Here is a 20049-nt window from a genome sequence, read left to right as displayed (position 1 = left end):
TTTGAACACCATCAAGTTTGTTCCAATCAGCTTAGTCTCTCGAAATTTATCAAATCTTTTGAAGTGGTTTCTCCAGATTTATTCAACAAATTTTTAAAAGAATGAAGAGTTAAATTAGTTAAAAAATTCTTTACAACTATTATATTTTTAGCTTATAACATCTATAATAACCCTAAAGAATAAGATAAATAATAAAAATGGTTAAGATGTTAAATGTAATCAGAGTTTTTAAAATATTAAAAAAAGACGTTAGTAATAATTTAGAAAATCATAAACGACCACTAACTAGGGTGTAAAATAAAGCACAAACTAATCAAAATTTTACATTTCTATATCTTGCTTTATTTATTAGAAAATTTGTAACTAACAAAGAAACGAGATAATCTTGTTTGAATATATTGGATACAAAGTGATATCATCATTCTCATATAAAAAAAAAAGTTATTTTTTTTTCATTATTTTGTCCGGAGTTTGAAGTGTTTTGACGTGAGTTATTATCAGCCAAGCGTTGACCGTATAAAAAAATATTCTTGTGTTTCTGAAAATAATGACGAGCACCATATCTAGAGTCGGCCGCCACTTTCGAGTGATTATTTTGATTGTTCATTGCTAAAAAGATAAGATATAAAAATTTAAAAAATTTTATGATTAAACATTAATCGAAGGAGAAAGAGACAATTTAGTGAAATCAGACGGAAATAGCTTCGAAATATCAGATTTTGTAAAATTTCTAAACCTACATGGTTAATGTAGAGTGATGACAAGTATTGGAAAAAGAAAACATTTTTTTATATACAATAAAAGAAAAGAGAATTAAAAAATATGTATCTATTTATTAATATGTATTATTTAAAAAAAAATTTATTTATATTTTAATTTATTTAATAATCAAATAACAAAGTAAGCCAAAATTTGACGCTCTTACTCAATTATTCTGAAAGATTATTTTCATAAAAAAATTATATGAATTTAATAAATAATTGAGTGAGAGCTTCAAATTTTGGCTTTAATTTCTTATTCAATTAATAAAGAATAAATAAGTCTCTAATTTTTTCTTTGTATCTCCATGAGTTAAAAAGTTATTATGAAATTAAACATAAAAAACCAGGTCAGAGTGGTGAAATGAAAGAGAACAGAAAATTGAAAGTTTAATCAAAGATATAAATAAATTTTTTTTTTAATAACTAATGGTTACTTTTTTTTTAAGTAGAAAAAGAAAAAAAAATACAAAAAGATAATTAATTTGTTTAAAACAGATTGTTTATTAAATAAACAATAAAAATTTAAATAATAATCGAATTTTTTTTTAATATTAAAGACCAAGATAAATTATGATTTAAAAAAAATGGTTCCTTAATTTCCATAACAAGTGGTAAAAAAGAAATTGTTATTTAACAAAAGCGTTTTTAAGAAATAAAAAAATTTTTTTTCAAATCATAGTTGATTATCATCAAGATTGTTATCAAAAAAAAATTTTAAATTATGTCATAAACAACGCATTTGCTTATAACAATTCTTTAAACCCACTTTTGTCTCATATTTGTTCATAACTGTTGCAATTTTTGCGAGCAACTTTAGCATTTTCTGAAAAATTATCGAATCATACCTCAATTATAATTTTCGGAAAAGGCAAAAACATTTTGACCTAGAAAGCACTTTTTGAGTAGGTTAATACCTAGATGTACGAAGATAAAAAATATCTTACGTTACAGATAGCATCCGGGCGCACAAGAAAAAATTTTTTCTGGGAATCGACATATTTTTGCTTAAAACGTGCAGAAATTCGAAAAAAAATTTTTCTGAAAATTTAAATTTTGTTTCGAAAAATTCAATTTTTTTAGAAGTCGAAAAAAATTTTAATTACGTAATTTGTTTTTGCATTTCTTGACATTCCAGCCAAAAGTAGGTATGTCAATTCCGAAAAAAAAAAAAAATTTTTTTTACACCCTTTGCTATTTCACTGTTATTTCACTGCTATTTCAATAAAGCTCAATCTTGTTAGAACCAATGTATTTGTTTTAAATAATTGTTAAAAAAATATAAAAAATATAAAATAAATCGTTTATCTTTTACTTGTAAAAAAAAAAAAAAAAAAAAAAAGCCGATTTATTTAGAAAAAAAAATTAGAAAAATGGTTGACCCTGAAGGCCATTTCTGCAACTTCCAGCCAATTCTATACCTAAACGCTTGAAATTGCACTTATGACGTTTTTGAGCTCTTTGAGCTCAAAAGTTTGATAGACGTTTGATAAAACATTATTTTTTGAATTTTCAAATCGCAATGACTTTTGAATAAATGAACCGATTTTCACGCTGTTGGTAGCATTCGACGCAATTTTTTAAGCTTAATGGAGAATCTTTAAGTTTAAATTGATAGAACAAACAATTTCGGAGTAATTCTGAAAAAACACTTTTTTCGGTTTTCTATCGTCAATGATAATTCACGAACGAATCAACCGATTTTGACCGGACTGGCGGCGATCGACGTGGTTATTTAAAGTTAAGGGCTGATTAGTTTTGAAAATTGATCGGTTAAGCCGTTTAAAAGTTATTTAAAAAAAAACCCCATTAAAAAAAAATTTTTTTTTAGTTTTTTTTGCGATTTCTCAAAATCTACCGGAACGAATCGTTTCAAAGTATATTGAAAATATAAGTTTAGTCGAGCTCTTTTGAATAGCACCAACCGCGAATAAATCGGTCAAGCCGTTCAAAAGTTATGAGAGGTTTACATACATCCATACACACACACACCCACACACTTGGGGCAGAGGAGAAACTGCTACCAGGCGCGTCTCCCTAACAAGACGATCGTTCCCTGCTGTGACTCACTGGGAGTGACCGGAACCTCGTGTCGTAGTTTCCGACGATGCAGGTCACGGCTGATGTGAGCTTGCTCTGCCGAGGTGTAAGTTGCAGCAGTAGATCAGGAGCCAGCCACTTCGGGCCTTAATCAGGAAGTACGCAGTGAGTGTTAGAGATCGGAATCTTCACCGCTCCGAGCGAGTCTAGTCCGTCCGTGTATTCCGGGACTGGCTAAGTGTCGGCTAGGCCTCAGGGAACTGGGGTAGGAGTACTATCTCCGAGGGTACACCCGTTCCTAGTTATGACAACCCGCTCCACTCCGTACAGTGCGCTGGTGAATTTAAAAGTATGAGTAAAATTCAGGAAAACAACAATAGTGAAAACGGGCTTCATGCTCAACAAGCAGCGATTGAAGCAAGCGCTGAAATGAAGCGGTCGCAAGCGTTGGAACGCCTTGAAAAGCTGACCAGTGAGCTAAATGACTTCATCCAATCTAAGGTCAATATCCACAAGGAGATTAAGACCAAGACGACCAGTGTAGCCAATGCCCTCCAGAGATTCAAGAAACTTGATGATGAATGGCGTTTAACAGTTCGACGTACTTCTCGCACTACACCGGAGAGAAGCATTCAAGCAACTGTCGTGAATGAAGAAGCAATGGACACTGGAGCCGAAAGTGACGGTGAATCAGTCGCGGAAGACAGAAGCAGAACTAGCAGCAAGTCAACTAAGGGAAAAGATCGATCTTCTCCCTACCCAACGATCAGCCAAGTTGTGAAGAAAAAGGACCTGAAACCAAGCCCTCCGAAAAATACGGCAGTGCAGAACGCCAGAAAAAAAGAGGTGACTGAATGGCAGAAGGTCCAATCCAAGAAGGAGAAGAAGGAGCAAGCGAGAGAGCGGTTACCAAAACAACCGGTGAACAAATCTCGGCCGGAGCCTAAGCGGAAAAAACCGCAAAAATTTACCAAACCAGATGCCTTAATTATTCAACCCGTTGAGAAGGCAAAATATGCCGAGATACTGCGTCGGAATAAAAAAGATGTCCCACCAGATCAGACCCGTGACGTCGTTGACAAGGTTCAAAAGACGAATGTTGGGAATATGCTCATTAGGCTTTCCAGAAAGACCGCAGACAAAGGACAAGCTTTGCTGAAGACCATCAAGAGCATCCTTGAAGAAGAAGCGCAAGTCATCTGTAAAGGCCCAGAGGAACAGCTTGAAATCCGGGACATTGACGACGAAACAACTAAAGACGATGTCCGGAAGGCCTTACAAGAGGCAGCTGAAAATGACTACGAAATACTTGAAGATGTCATTAAAATTCGACCGGCCTACAGAGATACTCAAACTGCTTCGGTACGATTGCCAGCAGCAATAGTGCAGAAGATACTCGGAAAGACAGGCAAAATGAGGATTGGCTAGGTAAATTGCCGTGTCAGAGCAGTTAAGACACCACTACGATGCTATAAGTGCTGGCACTTTGGGCACACTACTGCCCAATGTAAAAGCGAAGTCGACCGATCTGGGCTTTGCATCAAATGTGGGCAAACAGGTCATCAAGCTGCTCAATGCCCAAATGAAGTGAAATGTGCGTTGTGTGCGGAAAAACCTGGCTCTCCGTACACTGCTCACCGGTCTGGTTCTGGCCGATGCCCAGTCTTCCAAGAAACACTCCAGAAGCTGACAAATAAACGAACATGAGGATACTGCAGCTTAACATCAATGACTGCGAAGCTGCGCATGACTTGCTTATGCAGACAGTACGGGAATTAAAGCTCGACGTTGTGCTTTTATCGGAGCCATATAAACATTTAGCTGGACAACCTTGGGAGACGGATATTACCACGAAAGCTGTGATCAGGGCTTGTGGTAAGCTCCCTTTCCAGAGTGTAGCTACCAATGGCAGCGCTGGCTTTGTAGCAGAATCAGTAGATGGCATCTGTTTTTACAGCTGCTACGCACCACCTAGCCTCTCAATTGCTGAGTTTACTGACTTCTTGGGTCGACTGATCGAGGACGCGAAGAAACATCATCCAGTGGCGATAGCCGGGGACTTTAACGCCTGGGCAGTGGACTGGGACAGTAAGCAGACTAATGCACGAGGAAGAGAGCTGCTAGAAGCTCTTTCTACAATAGATGTAGTCTTGCTCAACAGTGGTGATACGCCGACCTACACCAAAGGTGACGCAAGCTCGATTGTAGACGTCACTTTTGTCAGTACCAGCCTTGCTAAAGGTAACTCTAACTGAAAGGTACTGGACATCTACACTGCCAGTGACCATCATACGATACTCTGGGAAATGTCAAACGACCAGAACCTCAGGGGGCCTATCAAGCAATTTAACACCGTTGGTTGGGAGGTGAAATCTTTTGACCCAGAAGTATTGCCAGCAGCCCTCGATAGTGATCCGATAGAGACTGGATGTGCAGAAGAACATACTAAGGCCCTGATGATGCGAGTAACACAAGCTTGTGATGCCAGTATGCCTCGCAAACGTGTTATGAATTCAAGACCTGCGGTACACTGGTGGAATGATCATATCAGCAACCTCCGTAAAGAGTGTCATCGAAAGAGAAGAATATCTCAGCGTGGCTATCAACGACCTAACTCTGCAGTGCTGATCGCAGAGTACAAAAAAGCTCGTCGTGAACTTAATAAGGCCATAAAAGAGAGCAAAGGAAGATGCTGGAAAGAGCTCATATACGAGGTCGACAAAGATGTGTGGGGTCGGCTGTATGAAGTGGTCATGACGCACCTGAAGAAACAACAAATGCCGTCACCTACGTGTCCCCAAATCCTTCAGAAAATCGTCACTGCGCTGTTTCCACAGCAACACAGTCTCAATTATCAGTCAATGCAAGGTGAACTGGACGACATTCCACCTGTCACTGAAGAATTGTTGGAGGCCTGTAATCGGGTAGAAAATAATAAAGCGCCGGGATTGGACGGAATCCCTAAAATAGCCTTGAAAACCATCATAAAGGCAGCACCAACATTATTTCTAGACCCTTACAACGCATGCCTCAAAGAGGGGACTTTTCCTCGTAAGTGGAAACAGCAACGGTTAGTACTTTTACCTAAAGGAAAGAAACCGCCAGAAGAACCGTCATCTTACCGACCACTCTGCATGCTAGATACGGCGGGTAAGATATTTGAGCGTATCATCCATCAGCGAATATATGCAGTAGTCGACCCACTCTTGGCAGTATGGATTCCGGAAAGGACGATTAACCCTGAACGCGATCAACCTGGTTGTTAATACGGCTAAAGAGACAATCGCAGGAACTAGATGGAAGTGTGGAACGAAGAAGTACTGCCTGGTGGCTGCCTTGAACTTAAAAAATGCTTTTAATTCCGCTAATTGGGACTGCATCATGCAAGCTCTCGACAAGAAGAACGTGCCAACATATCTTCGCAGAGTAGTGATTAGCTATTTTACAGTGTAACAGGCCGCTTTTAGCGCCACCTGTTAAGACGTTTGTTTATTATTTATTTTCTTTTTATGATAATTTTATTTTGAATTTAAATTTTAAAAGAAAATTTAAATTGGGCTCTTAAATTTATTTAATGTCCGTTGATTGAATTCGCCGCGACCGAGTCGCCCTCGCGTGGGAAAAAATTTGACCGAAGCTCGATTGCGCTCGAAACAAAATTTATTGCGAATAGGAATTTAATTTAGCGAATAAGTTAGTTAAGTATTGTATTATTGAGAATGGTACTACCGGCCACAAACCCGCGAAGAGAGACCAACGAGGATCAACGACGTGGATCATCTGCAAGATTATCAACGACGGGTGGATGTCTGTCTCGGGAACGAGCAACTGTTCCAGCCAATATATATCACTCAATAAACGTCGATATTGGTAAATTGGACTTGCGGCGCCATCTCTGGAGTTCAAAGCTAACGACGGACCCAGAAAGGGGGAAGAGACGAGGAATGCGACATGTGCTAATTTTTCCTTCTTCCACGTTTTCCACTTGCCACGTGCGGATGTAATTTCGATCCGGAGGATTTTTGTTGGTTATTTTTTTAATATTGTCTGATTTTGAGCTTTATTAGAACGACTATCGTGAAATTTCTCGCGTTTGAAATCTATTGTGTTTAGCTGCGAATTTGTTTGCCAAAAATTTATTACGGCATTACGACGATAATTGGCTGTCGCCAATTATTTATTTAATAGAAGCGATCTATTACAACGTTTTTTTTGTTGGGTGATCGCTGGTTGACGTGTGCAAGTGACGAATAAAATCACCCCGTATCTTTGCCGAGGAGGTTCATTGTCCGAGATAGTTCGACGTGGAAGCCGAGTACGACCTGGTGTGGCCAATCGACGGACGGGATTAAGCGACGTCTTCGACCAGGGTGAGTGCCACGGGTTTCGTAAATAAATAGCTCGTGGGATTTATATTCATCAAGTAATGTTTTTTTTTTATTAAATTTGTCGATGAGGAATTTCAAGGTTGTGTTGACTCAGCCAGTAACCGAGTAATCCCACGAGGTATTTCGGTACCGCCATTGTTGTTATTTTTCTTTGTGTACTGATGTATGAAAGTTACAATTAATACTGTTATTATCATTTTTTTTTGTAATTTCGACGTTTACTCCCGGGATAATCGACGAGGTCGATTGTCCATTGATCGAGCTTCGGATTCGTGCTGAATAATTAATTTAACTATTATTTAACTGCGGTGAATGAATTTTTTTTTTTGTTTATTATTATTAGTACCAAAAATTCGGCGAAATTTTAGAAAGTAAAATTTAAAATTAATTATGATGAATTAGTTATTTGACTGCTATAAATTTGAACCGAGTGAATTTTATAAATTTTTTTGTGTTAATTTACTGAACGTAATTGAATTGAGCGACGATTTATGAACAAGTCATTTTTTTTTTGGGTTAGTTAATAACAACTGACTTGAGCGACGATTTATATTTAACTATTTCAATTAATTGTTATTAATTGAATTTCAAGGACGTTCTTTTATTATTATTATTAGTATTATTTAATTAGGGGATTTCAATTAAATTAAGCGAAGATTTAATTTTTTTGGTTATTTAGTTAATCAATTGCGATTGAGTGAATTGCGGGGAGCTTTATTTTGTTGCTGTCGTTAACTGACTAAATTAACTGAGTGAGCGACGACAAAATTATTTTTTGAGATTGTTTGAGTGAAATTTGCCGGAGGATTTTGTTTTTGAAACCGTTGAAGTTTGCTTTTCGGCGAAAACTGCGTATCGACGGCGTATCGACGAGATCGTCGACGATTATTATTATTTTTCGCGTTTAATTCTTGTATTTTGTTAATTTGGAACAAATATTTGAATTTATTGTCAATAAATTGATAATTTATTTTTTTTAATTAATTGCGAATTAATGCAAATAGCCCGAATACTTTCCTCGTTCCTCTATAATTAAGTCGTACCCTTGAGGCCCGCCACCCGACGAAAGGAGTCCCGAACCGGAGTAGCCGGACATCGACGTGATTGGAGCAAGGCTCCTGGCGCCCAACAACAGGTAAAGCAGGTAGGCCAGATTATTTATTTCGGGCTTCGTTCTCGCTAACGCACGAGTACGAAAATACCCGTTATATAATTTGGCGCCCAACGTGGGGCACACAAAAGGGCAAATTACGACGCGTTATAATTAAATTAGAACGTAGGTTAATTAATCGGCGAAATGAGTGATAGTCGCGAAGGAATTGTCCCGAATGATGGGGTGGGAGACGAGTCTCTGGTGACATGGGATCAAATCGTAAATGATTCCACGCAACAGGGTAATCAGGAGAACGCGAATGGACGAACGAATCCCGGGGATTTCCCGAAATTGACGACCACGACGAGTACTACAGTACATACAAGTAGTCCGACGCATATGGTGTCTCAACTTATTACAGTGACGACGACTAGTGCCAATGTATTCGGCCCACCATCGCCACCTAGACGTCGTATTCGGGTACCTCCGAATGCCATTGATGAGAATGAGACATACGAGTGGTATCTGAGACGCAGGGAGGAGTTAAGTGCGGAACGGCTGCGGCTGGAGACGGTTCAGCGTAATATGGCTGATCAGCTCGCGCAGCTGGCAATCCGTGAGGGTATAATTCAGGACGAACTAGCCGCGATAGAAGGACGCCATGAATCGATGGGAGGATCCAGCGGATCAAGCGGACAGTATGACTGGATCGCGGATGCGTCACCTCTGCAGGTGCAGGAAATCCTCGTGACGATGAATGCCAACCCGATAGGGAGCGCTGCGGTGATCCGCGACCGACTACATCGGTGTTTGCGTCTGAGGCGGTTTCCGAACACTGTCTGGACACACGAGGACCAGGCAATACCAGACAGACAGGTTCTGAACGCGTTTGAGCGAGAGCAACGACGTCCATCGAGGATGATGCCTTGCTCGACCGCAATGACAGGTTGTTCGACAGCGAACAACATGATTCCGCTGTCGACCACTATAACGGCGACGACCGCGAGCAATACGACGACGACCTGGACGACATTAGCCCCAGGAGCAATACATGTGGACGTCAATGGACGTACCACATACATGACGCAGCACGGGATTAACAATCAACGCCCGAGAATGACATCATTGCCGATAGTGCGTCCAATTCCGAGTCCTAGGCGACGAAATCGTCTAAATGAGGGACTTCTGCGACCTACTGCGAATTCGACACATTTGCCGGCACATAACGTGACTTTTGCACCAGAGGTGGCACCACTGGGTGCGAATTCACCTCAGCATTCACACAGTGAGCTCTGTGTGCTGTCTGGAATGGGTGGAGGACCACATTATCAACCCGCGATGTATGAGAGAGTGTCGAAATGGAATTTGAAGTTTTCCGGTTTAGGTAGCGCGCGCGTTGAATCATTTTGAATCGGTTGGATGAATGTTTGACGACGTGTGGTATGACAGATGCGGATGCATTGGCAGTATTACCGTTATTGCTATCAGATGTGGCCAAAACGTGGTGGTCACACATGAAACGTCGTGTTACGTCGTATTCTCAATTCAGATCCGAGTTGCGTCGACGTTTTGGAGAGCCATCAGTTGGATGCAGGATTAAATGGGAAGTTATCACGCGTACTCAAGGGAAGCTTGAGATGGGGTTAGACTTCCTAGACGCCGTGATCGCGCTGTGGTCGCGAGTAGACGATCCATTGCCGTTGAAGGATCAATTGGACTTTGCATACAATGGTTTACGCCCGGAATACCACCAGAAGTTCGAGCGGTACGATTTTAACAACTTCGAAGAGTTGTATGAGCACGTACGAGCGGTCGATATTCCCCGCAATCGTATTCAACGACGCGAGCCAGTACCCGTGGAACAGAGCGTCGTTCCAGAGTACGCCTACCAACCTGACAAGTACGAATCTAAGCGACGTACTGTTGGTCAGGTTGCTGCTGTATCGAACTCCTCCCAAGATGCGAAGAAAAATAAGAAGAAGCAGAATAAGTCGAACAATGCTGATCAGTCAGATGATCAGGTTGTTGCGATAAACTCGCAAGAGACGACGAACGCAAACCGAGGGCCGCCCTCAAGGCCTCCAAACAACAATGGAGCTCAGCGAGGTTACCAGGGCCCCTCGAATGGCCGATCAAGCCCGAAGCAGGGTAAACCCAAGACGCCGGTATGTCGTGATCTTTGGGGCAAATGTTTTAATTGCTTCTCGACGGATCACGGATGGCGTAATTGTCCCGAGGCAAGACAAGAGAAGTTCTGTTTCGGTTGTGGAACGCGAACCGAACCAACGCCTGGATGCACGTGCTGCATGATGTTCTTCGAGTACAACAGGCCGGAAAACGACGTCGGGAATCAGTAAGGACGGGTCCAGAACTGATTTCCCGCGACGTAAATGGGCCGATGATTGATGTGGAAGTCAACATGTCGAACGAGTCGCTGCCAGACATCTTTAACATTGACATTGAGCCTTGCGGGCCCGTGAACCAGTCCTCGGATGCTGGTTCCTCACCTGGATGTGACGTGAGAATACCGACGATAACTGAGGAAGACCTTTTGCGGCAGCGCCATCGCTGTGGCGTCTGTGGCGCAGAAGGCAACTTATGGCGATGTTTGGGGTGCAAGAATGCGTTTTACTGTTCGCGTGAGCATCAAGAAGCGGATTGGCCGATCCACCAGTGGATCTGCGTACCGATTGATGACCGTGAGCGAATTTTTTCTTGAATTAGCCGAGGAAGTATGTCCTATGCAGTCTGAGGGCGACGATGTAAGACCCTTTATAGATGTTAGGATAGGCGAAAGGGAAATTAAGGCTTTATTAGATACCGGTTCGACGATGACGTGCGTCAGAGAAGTTGACGAGTTGAATTGGGTCTATGGGTGCGGTGCTCGAGTGAGACCAGCACCTCGAAACTCAGCAGCAGTTGCTGATGGTTCGATGATGTCAGTGCAATCGCTGATCACGCTGCCACTTGCGATTAACGACGAAATCATGCCGATTGAGGTTCGTGTCATCCCGAAGTTGAAGTACGAGATGATACTAGGCATGGATGCGATAATTGCTTTTGGTATTTGCTACGACGGGGGTTCGGAGCGATGGTGGACTCGACGCGAGGGCCAGATATACGATTGGAACGCGAAAGATTACCTCATCGATGAGGAAATAGCGGCCATAGTTGAGATAACCCCGGATCAGCAGTCAGCGTTGGATGAATTGCTGGCACGACGATTGCCTAACGTGAATTATACAGGAGAAACGACGTTTACGAATCTGATGACCCATGAAATCGACGTGCAGGGTCATGAACCGATTCGACAGCGGAACTATCCGACTTCTCCGATCATTGAGGCAGAAATGTGCCGGCAAGTAGACGATCTACTTGCGGCGGGTATAATTGAGCCTTCGACGAGTGCTTGGTGCAATCCAGTCATCATGGTAAAGAAATCGACAGGCGAGTATCGAATGTGCCTGGATTTCCGACGATTAAATGCCGTTTCGAAGCCATGTGCGTATCCATTGCCGCTGATGACATGGATCTTGGACCAATTGAGTGGTGCGAAGTTTATTTCGAAGATAGATTTGAAACATGCGTACCACCAGGTGAAACTCGACCCTGCAAGTCGAGAGTATACGGCGTTTTGCGTACCCGGAAGGGGTATGTTCCAGTATGTAGGCATGCCGTTTGGCCTTGCTGGAGCGCCGCCGCACTTCCAACGTCTAATTGATAAAATGTTGGGACAAAGACGTGGTTTGAAGGTATTTGGATACCTTGACGACCTGATTATCGTCACCGAGACGTTTGAGGAGCACTTAGAAGTGCTTGATGAAGTATTCGACGGTCTAAAAGCTGCGAATCTGAAGATAAATGCTGACAAATGTGAGTTCTGTACGAATGAGGTTCGTTATTTAGGCTACCGCGTAAATGAGAAGGGTTTATTAGTAGACCAAGAGCGTATAAAACCGATATTCGAGTTCCCGAGGCCGACGACGTTGAAGAAAATGCGACGATTTTTAGGAATGGCCTCGTGGTATCGACGTTTTATACCTGATTTTGCGACGATAGCCGAGCCATTGACGCGTTTAACGAGTAAGAAGGTCAGATGGACCTGGACCGTGGATCAAGAGACGGCTTTTGAAGCGTTGAAACTAGCATTGGCAACAGCACCAGTGCTGGCGTGTCCTGATTACTCAAAGACGTTCGTGTTGCAGACTGACGCGAGCGCAACTGGTCTCGGAGCTGTTTTGACCCAAGAACATGAAGATGGTGAGCGAGTTGTAGCATACGCGAGTCGCGTCATGAATAAAGCCGAGCGGAATTACTCAGCGACTGAGCGCGAATGCCTCGCAGTTCTCTGGGCATGTGAGCATTTTCGACGATATCTTGAAGGATATCGATTTAAAGTTATTACTGATCACAGCAGTCTTCGTTGGCTGCGTGATCTAAAAAGTAAGACGCCGAGATTGAGTCGATGGGCGATGCGTTTAGCCGAGTACCAGTTTCCGATCGAGTATCGAAAGGGTTCATTGAACGACGTTCCTGATGCGTTATCACGAATGTTTGAACCAGACGAACTGGAAAAGTGCGATGACATCATGGCAATTGACGAATTGCCTGAGCAGGCTGACGAAATACCTGCTGCTGAAGTAGTTGACGATTGGTACTCGCGACGAAAACGCGACGTATTAGCTTTTCCGACGAAATTCAAGGACTGGCGTGTCGAGGAGGAACGTTTGTATCGACATATGCCGAATTCTCTTGTATCGAGCGTCGTTGAGGACTTGGATGCCTGGAAGTTAGTTCCACCGAAGGCCGCACATCAGGGAATCATCGAAGAAAACCATGATCCACCTGATGCAGGTCATTTAGGCATTGAGAAGACGGTATCACGTATTAAAGTCGATTATTATTGGCCAGGACTGGAAGAAGACGTCCGACGTTACATTGCTGAGTGCGATGTTTGCCAAACGTCGAAAGTGTCGCAACAACCAGCTGCTGGGCTGATGTGTCGACGGATTGTGAACACACCATGGACAGTGGTTGCTATCGATTGCATGGAATTTCCGCTTAGTCATGCAAAATGTAAATACATGGTGGTGTTCCAAGATTTATTTACGAAGTGGATCGAAGTATGCCCTACTAAGAAGGCTGATGGCCCGACGATAATTCGAGAGTTTGACAAACTCATCGTTCATCGTTTCCGATGTCCTGAAGTGATCTTGACTGATAACGGCACAGAGTTTGTGAATAAGCTGGTAGATGAGGTAGCAAAAGCTTATGGTATTCATCATTCTCGCACACCGCCGTATCACGCGCAAGCGAATCCCGTCGAGCGCGTAAATCGCGTTTTGAAGACAATGATCATCTCCTTTGTCGAGTTGGATCACCGAGCGTGGGACGAACACGTCCATGAGTTTAGGCATGCGTATAACACCGCTGTACATAGTTCGCTACATGTTTCCCCAGCGATGTTGAATTACGGGTGGCAACCGCGTGCGCCGAAATACTATCGAAAGTTGATCGAAGGTGCGACGGACATTCCGTGTCCTGATACTGCGGCGTGGTTAGACCGAATTGGGCGTTTAATGCAGTTACACGACTTAGTTGCACATAATTTAGGTCGAAGTTTTGAGCGACAAGCAAGATATTATAATCGTCATCACCGAGATGAACGATTTGCGGTAGGAGACGTTGTAAGGGTGCGACAGCACACACTGTCACGCGGAGTTGATCGTTTTTCGTCGAAGTTGGCGCGTAAATACTCGCAGGAGACGTATGTAGTTTCGAAAGTAATTTCACCGGTTGTTTATGAGTTAGTGAGCGAGAATAATCGTCCAGCGGGACGACAACATGTCAAAGCGTTGCGTTTAGTTGAGCGTGCGCTCGAGAACGACGAGATCGACGAATAACCGAAGCTCGAATCCCCTTAATTTAGTTAACTGTTGTTCAAGCATGTAATTGTTGGTTTGGGGTGTGTGTGTGAATTTCAGATGGCGAATAACGACGAAATCCAACGTCGCGTGCTGGCACGTCTACGCGCTGAGAACCAGAGCCTGTTCGACGAACTGCTGGAAAGAGAAGAGCGTACAATGCGCGCTGAGCGATGCCGCATTGTTGCGCTCCCGACGACACGACGAATGCGCCTGGGATGGTATCAGCGTTATCTGCTGTCCATCCAGATTCCAATGGCGCCGATCGCCGTGGGCTGGCGGTGTCCAACGTGCCGACGACCGACGTACGCAGCACAAGCGTGCGTGAGAGGAGCTGACGCGATCCTGGCGTCCCACCTGACGCTTGTCGAACGAGTGCGCCGAGCGGAAGCAACGTTGGAGGAGTTGCTGCCGTTGGCGGAGCGGTTGAATCGTGCACTCGCGTTTGTGCAACGTAACCCACCGCGGACGTTACTCCCAAAAATTCCTAGAGCCCGAGCGTTAGAGAACGCTCGAGTTCTTGCCCGGGAGCTGCGAGCCAACCCCACTGTGCCATCGCGGAGCCGAGCTGGATGCTGGAACTGCGGGATGCCGCACAACATGGTGACGTGTCCTCACCCTCGAGGCACGTTCTGCCAACGCTGCGGAGAGATCGGCGTTTACTTCGAGGAGTGCCGCCGGTGCCAGCCCGAGTGCCCAATCGACGGTCCCCGACGCCATTAGGTGACACTACTGTACAGACGACGTCTGTTTGTTTTTTTTTACTTGAGTTTTTTTTTTGTGTGTACTTTATTATTTTTTTTTGTATTTATTATTTATCTGAAGTTTTTTTTTGGTATGAGTTTGTAATAACCTTTTTGATCGTCGAGGAGATGACTGATATGCGCCAAAGGCGCTGACTGAATACGCCGAATGGCGATAGAGTTGCACGTGCCGCTAAGCGGAGTAATTTAATAAATAAAAACTTGTTATTTTGGAATTGGACGGAAATTGATTTTGGTTATATTGCTGGTGATGGGTAGTTTAGGTTGCTGTTGGTTTCAAAGGTAGTTGTGTTGGTCCAAGCGGTACCTAGATGAAACCATGGGCTCCTGGTCGACGGCTGGGGGGAGGTGTTGTAACAGGCCGCTTTTAGCGCCACCTGTTAAGACGTTTGTTTATTATTTATTTTCTTTTTATGATAATTTTATTTTGAATTTAAATTTTAAAAGAAAATTTAAATTGGGCTCTTAAATTTATTTAATGTCCGTTGATTGAATTCGCCGCGACCGAGTCGCCCTCGCGTGGGAAAAAATTTGACCGAAGCTCGATTGCGCTCGAAACAAAATTTATTGCGAATAGGAATTTAATTTAGCGAATAAGTTAGTTAAGTATTGTATTATTGAGAATGGTACTACCGGCCACAAACCCGCGAAGAGAGACCAACGAGGATCAACGACGTGGATCATCTGCAAGATTATCAACGACGGGTGGATGTCTGTCTCGGGAACGAGCAACTGTTCCAGCCAATATATATCACTCAATAAACGTCGATATTGGTAAATTGGACTTGCGGCGCCATCTCTGGAGTTCAAAGCTAACGACGGACCCAGAAAGGGGGAAGAGACGAGGAATGCGACATGTGCTAATTTTTCCTTCTTCCACGTTTTCCACTTGCCACGTGCGGATGTAATTTCGATCCGGAGGATTTTTGTTGGTTATTTTTTTTTAATATTGTCTGATTTTGAGCTTTATTAGAACGACTATCGTGAAATTTCTCGCGTTTGAAATCTATTGTGTTTAGCTGCGAATTTGTTTGCCAAAAATTTATTACGGCATTACGACGATAATTGGCTGTCGCCAATTATTTATTTAATAGAAGCGATCTATTACAACGTTTTTTTTGTTGGGTGATCGCTGGTTGACGTGTGCAAGTGACGAATAAAATCACCCCGTATCTTTGCCGAGGAGGTTCATTGTCCGAGATAGTTCGACGTGGAAGCCGAGTACGACCTGGTGTGGCCAATCGACGGACGGGATTAAGCGACGTCTTCGACCAGGGTGAGTGCCACGGGTTTCGTAAATAAATAGCTCGTGGGATTTATATTCATCAAGTAATGTTTTTTTTTTATTAAATTTGTCGATGAGGAATTTCAAGGTTGTGTTGACTCAGCCAGTAACCGAGTAATCCCACGAGGTATTTCGGTACCGCCATTGTTGTTATTTTTTTTTGTGTACTGATGTATGAAAGTTACAATTAATACTGTTATTATCATTTTTTTTTGTAATTTCGACGTTTACTCCCGGGATAATCGACGAGGTCGATTGTCCATTGATCGAGCTTCGGATTCGTGCTGAATAATTAATTTAACTATTATTTAACTGCGGTGAATGAATTTTTTTTGTTTATTATTATTAGTACCAAAAATTCGGCGAAATTTTAGAAAGTAAAATTTAAAATTAATTATGATGAATTAGTTATTTGACTGCTATAAATTTGAACCGAGTGAATTTTATAAATTTTTTTGTGTTAATTTACTGAACGTAATTGAATTGAGCGACGATTTATGAACAAGTCATTTTTTTTTGGGTTAGTTAATAACAACTGACTTGAGCGACGATTTATATTTAACTATTTCAATTAATTGTTATTAATTGAATTTCAAGGACGTTCTTTTATTATTATTATTAGTATTATTTAATTAGGGGATTTCAATTAAATTAAGCGAAGATTTAATTTTTTTGGTTATTTAGTTAATCAATTGCGATTGAGTGAATTGCGGGGAGCTTTATTTTGTTGCTGTCGTTAACTGACTAAATTAACTGAGTGAGCGACGACAAAATTATTTTTTGAGATTGTTTGAGTGAAATTTGCCGGAGGATTTTGTTTTTGAAACCGTTGAAGTTTGCTTTTCGGCGAAAACTGCGTATCGACGGCGTATCGACGAGATCGTCGACGATTATTATTATTTTTCGCGTTTAATTCTTGTATTTTGTTAATTTGGAACAAATATTTGAATTTATTGTCAATAAATTGATAATTTATTTTTTTTAATTAATTGCGAATTAATGCAAATAGCCCGAATACTTTCCTCGTTCCTCTATAATTAAGTCGTACCCTTGAGGCCCGCCACCCGACGAAAGGAGTCCCGAACCGGAGTAGCCGGACATCGACGTGATTGGAGCAAGGCTCCTGGCGCCCAACAACAGGTAAAGCAGGTAGGCCAGATTATTTATTTCGGGCTTCGTTCTCGCTAACGCACGAGTACGAAAATACCCGTTATAACAGATAGAGTGCTGAAATACGATACAAAGAATGGTCCGAAAGAATATGATATAACCGGTGGTGTGCTACAGGGCTCTGTTCTTAGTCCACTTCTGTGGAATATCATGTATGACGGGCTCCTGAGACTGAAGCTTCCAAGATGTGTCAAACTGGTAGCGTATGCGGATGATGTTGCCGCAGTAATCGTCGCCAAACACCTCGACGAGATTTAACATCTGTTTGACATCACTTTTGAGAAGATCAACCAGTGGATGGATACAGTGAACCTACAACTGGCCAAGCAGAAGACCGAAGCAGTGCTTATTACCAGCCGACAAAAAGTTGAAACAATTAAGCTTAAAGTCGGTGACCGAGAAATCACATCACAACCTCATATACGATATCTGGGAGTTATGCTTGATGCCCGACTCAACTTCAAGCAGCAAGTGGAACACGTATGTACGAAAGCGTCAGTAGTGAAAGCTAGTCTCGCACGATTGATGCCGAACGTCGGAGGCCCAAAGCAGAGCAGGAGGCTGCTATTGTCATCAGTAGTCACATCGGTCCTTACCTACGGAATATCCATTTGGGCTGACGCACTAGAGGTGCAAGATTCATGGAGAAAAGCTGGACCAATATATCGTATGAGTGCCCTACGAGTAACTAGCGCCTTCCGCACAATATCAGAGGAAGCAGTGTGTGTTATTTCTGGTACTCTGCCTCTCAGAGTCCTAGCTGAGGAAAGACGGAACCTATACCAACGAAAAAGGTCAACCACACTGAGCCCTGAAGAACTTAGAAGGGAAGAACGGCAACCTAGCATCGCAAGATGGCAACAGGAGTGGAATTCTTCAGAGAAAGCTCGGTGGATGTACCGTCTCATACCTCGGATAGATGTGTGGTTCAACCGGAGTCACGGTGAGATCAACTATTATTTAACGCAGATGTTATCAGGACACGGATGTTACCGGAAGTATCTTCACCGCTTTAAGCACGATGATACCCCAGAGTGCCCGTCCTGTCTAGGGGTCAATGAAAATGCGGAGCATGTTTTCTTTGTGTGTCCACGTTTCAACCAACAGCGCGATGAGTTAGAGAAGATTCTGAAAAAGAGAACCCAACCAGAATCAATCGTAGAAGCAATGTTGTCGTCAGAAGCTGCCTGGAACGACACAAGCACTTTTACTACAAAAGTGCTTACAGAGTTGCGATCCATTGAGAGGAAAAGAGCGAAAGACAGAATCTAGAAGAAAGAAATGAAATCTTAGCCACCAGAAGAAAGAGCGGCAGCTAATTCCTCCCCTCGCGAAGAAATGCCTTACGGCGGTACCATGGGGGATCAGAGCATAGAAGAGAAAGGGGTTTAGGGTTTAGTGGGTAGGGGCGTCAGCGTCGAGTTTTAGTATGACGTTGCGTCGAGTCGCCACATATCCAGACCGAACAGCTATGCCTAGAATCCGTAAAAAGGATTCCCCCCCCAAGGAAAAAAAAATAAAAAAAAAAACACACACACCCACACACACACACACACACACACACACACACACACACACACACACACACACACACACACACACACACACACACACACACACGCACAAACGTACATACAGACATACAGACACCATCGCTGAAATAGTCAGGGAAGCTTCCTCGAGCCTCGAAACGTCGAGATTCGATGAAAACTCGATTTTCGTAAAAGGGGGTGAAAACAATTTCCCGATTTTTGAAAATCTTCGATTTTCGTAGCGGGAAGTTAAAAATATTTTCTATGATTTATTTATGTTATTTATTATTAATTATCTTTCATAGCAAATTATCATTTGTTCTAAGTCTATATTCACGAAAAATATTATTATTTAAAAATGAAATTTAATAAAATATTCTAGAATTCGATTAATAATTTTTATTAAAAATTATATGTTATTTAAGAAACAATGAAAAATTAATTTGTCATAATTGCTTTTAGTTACTTACTCGATATTTTAGTAATAATCAATTTATAGTCACAAACTTCAAAACAATAAAAATACTAAATAATTTTGATGTTACTAATAGGAAGAGCTATTCTTTCCCGCTTCACAGCATTATTTATATTTGTAAAAATGCTTACCGTAAGATGGACGGTGTGGCTTAATGTATATAGGATAAGCGAAAGGAAATTTAGTATAGACCGGATAGCTCAAATCGTAGAGTAGCCGACATGTCTTCGGAAGGTTCTGTGTTCGAATCCGAGTCCGAGCTATCTAATAATTTTTTCTCGCATATTCTATAAACTCACATTAAGATGATCCTCTCCACATTCCTTTCTCAATCCTTTCCTACCAATATCCTGTTACGTGAATGTGCTAGACGGGAAGAACTATGTGCAATTGAACAAATTACGTAAAGAAAGGATTGTATAATGATTGGTTCAGATGACTAAAGACCTACCACAGAACTTTAGCAAGAAATAATCGAAACATCGTATTACATAGTATATAAATACGAAAAATAGTACATAATACTATAACGCTAATATAAAAATGAAAATATGAGTCGAAAATGAAAATACGAGAGTCACATATAAATATACATATATGTAAATATATGTGACTCTCGT

The 20049-nt window shown here is 42.0% G+C and overlaps 1 protein-coding gene across 1 annotated transcript; it reads left to right on the top strand.

Moving 5' to 3' along the window:
* The first annotated feature begins 6257 nt into the window (after window positions 1-6257).
* Window positions 6258-15016, top strand: LOC123270599. The gene is made up of 2 exons (XM_044736725.1): window positions 6258-7168; window positions 14264-15016. The coding sequence occupies exon 2, from the start codon at window positions 14264-14266 to the stop codon at window positions 14924-14926; it is 663 nt and encodes a 220-aa protein (XP_044592660.1). The 5' UTR covers window positions 6258-7168; the 3' UTR covers window positions 14927-15016.
* Window positions 15017-20049: the final 5033 nt, after the last annotated feature.

The sequence above is a fragment of the Cotesia glomerata genome, linkage group LG8 (assembly GCF_020080835.1).
Source record: "Cotesia glomerata isolate CgM1 linkage group LG8, MPM_Cglom_v2.3, whole genome shotgun sequence".
Taxonomy (NCBI): domain Eukaryota; kingdom Metazoa; phylum Arthropoda; class Insecta; order Hymenoptera; family Braconidae; genus Cotesia; species Cotesia glomerata.
This window is presented reverse-complemented; position numbering and strand designations above follow the sequence as displayed.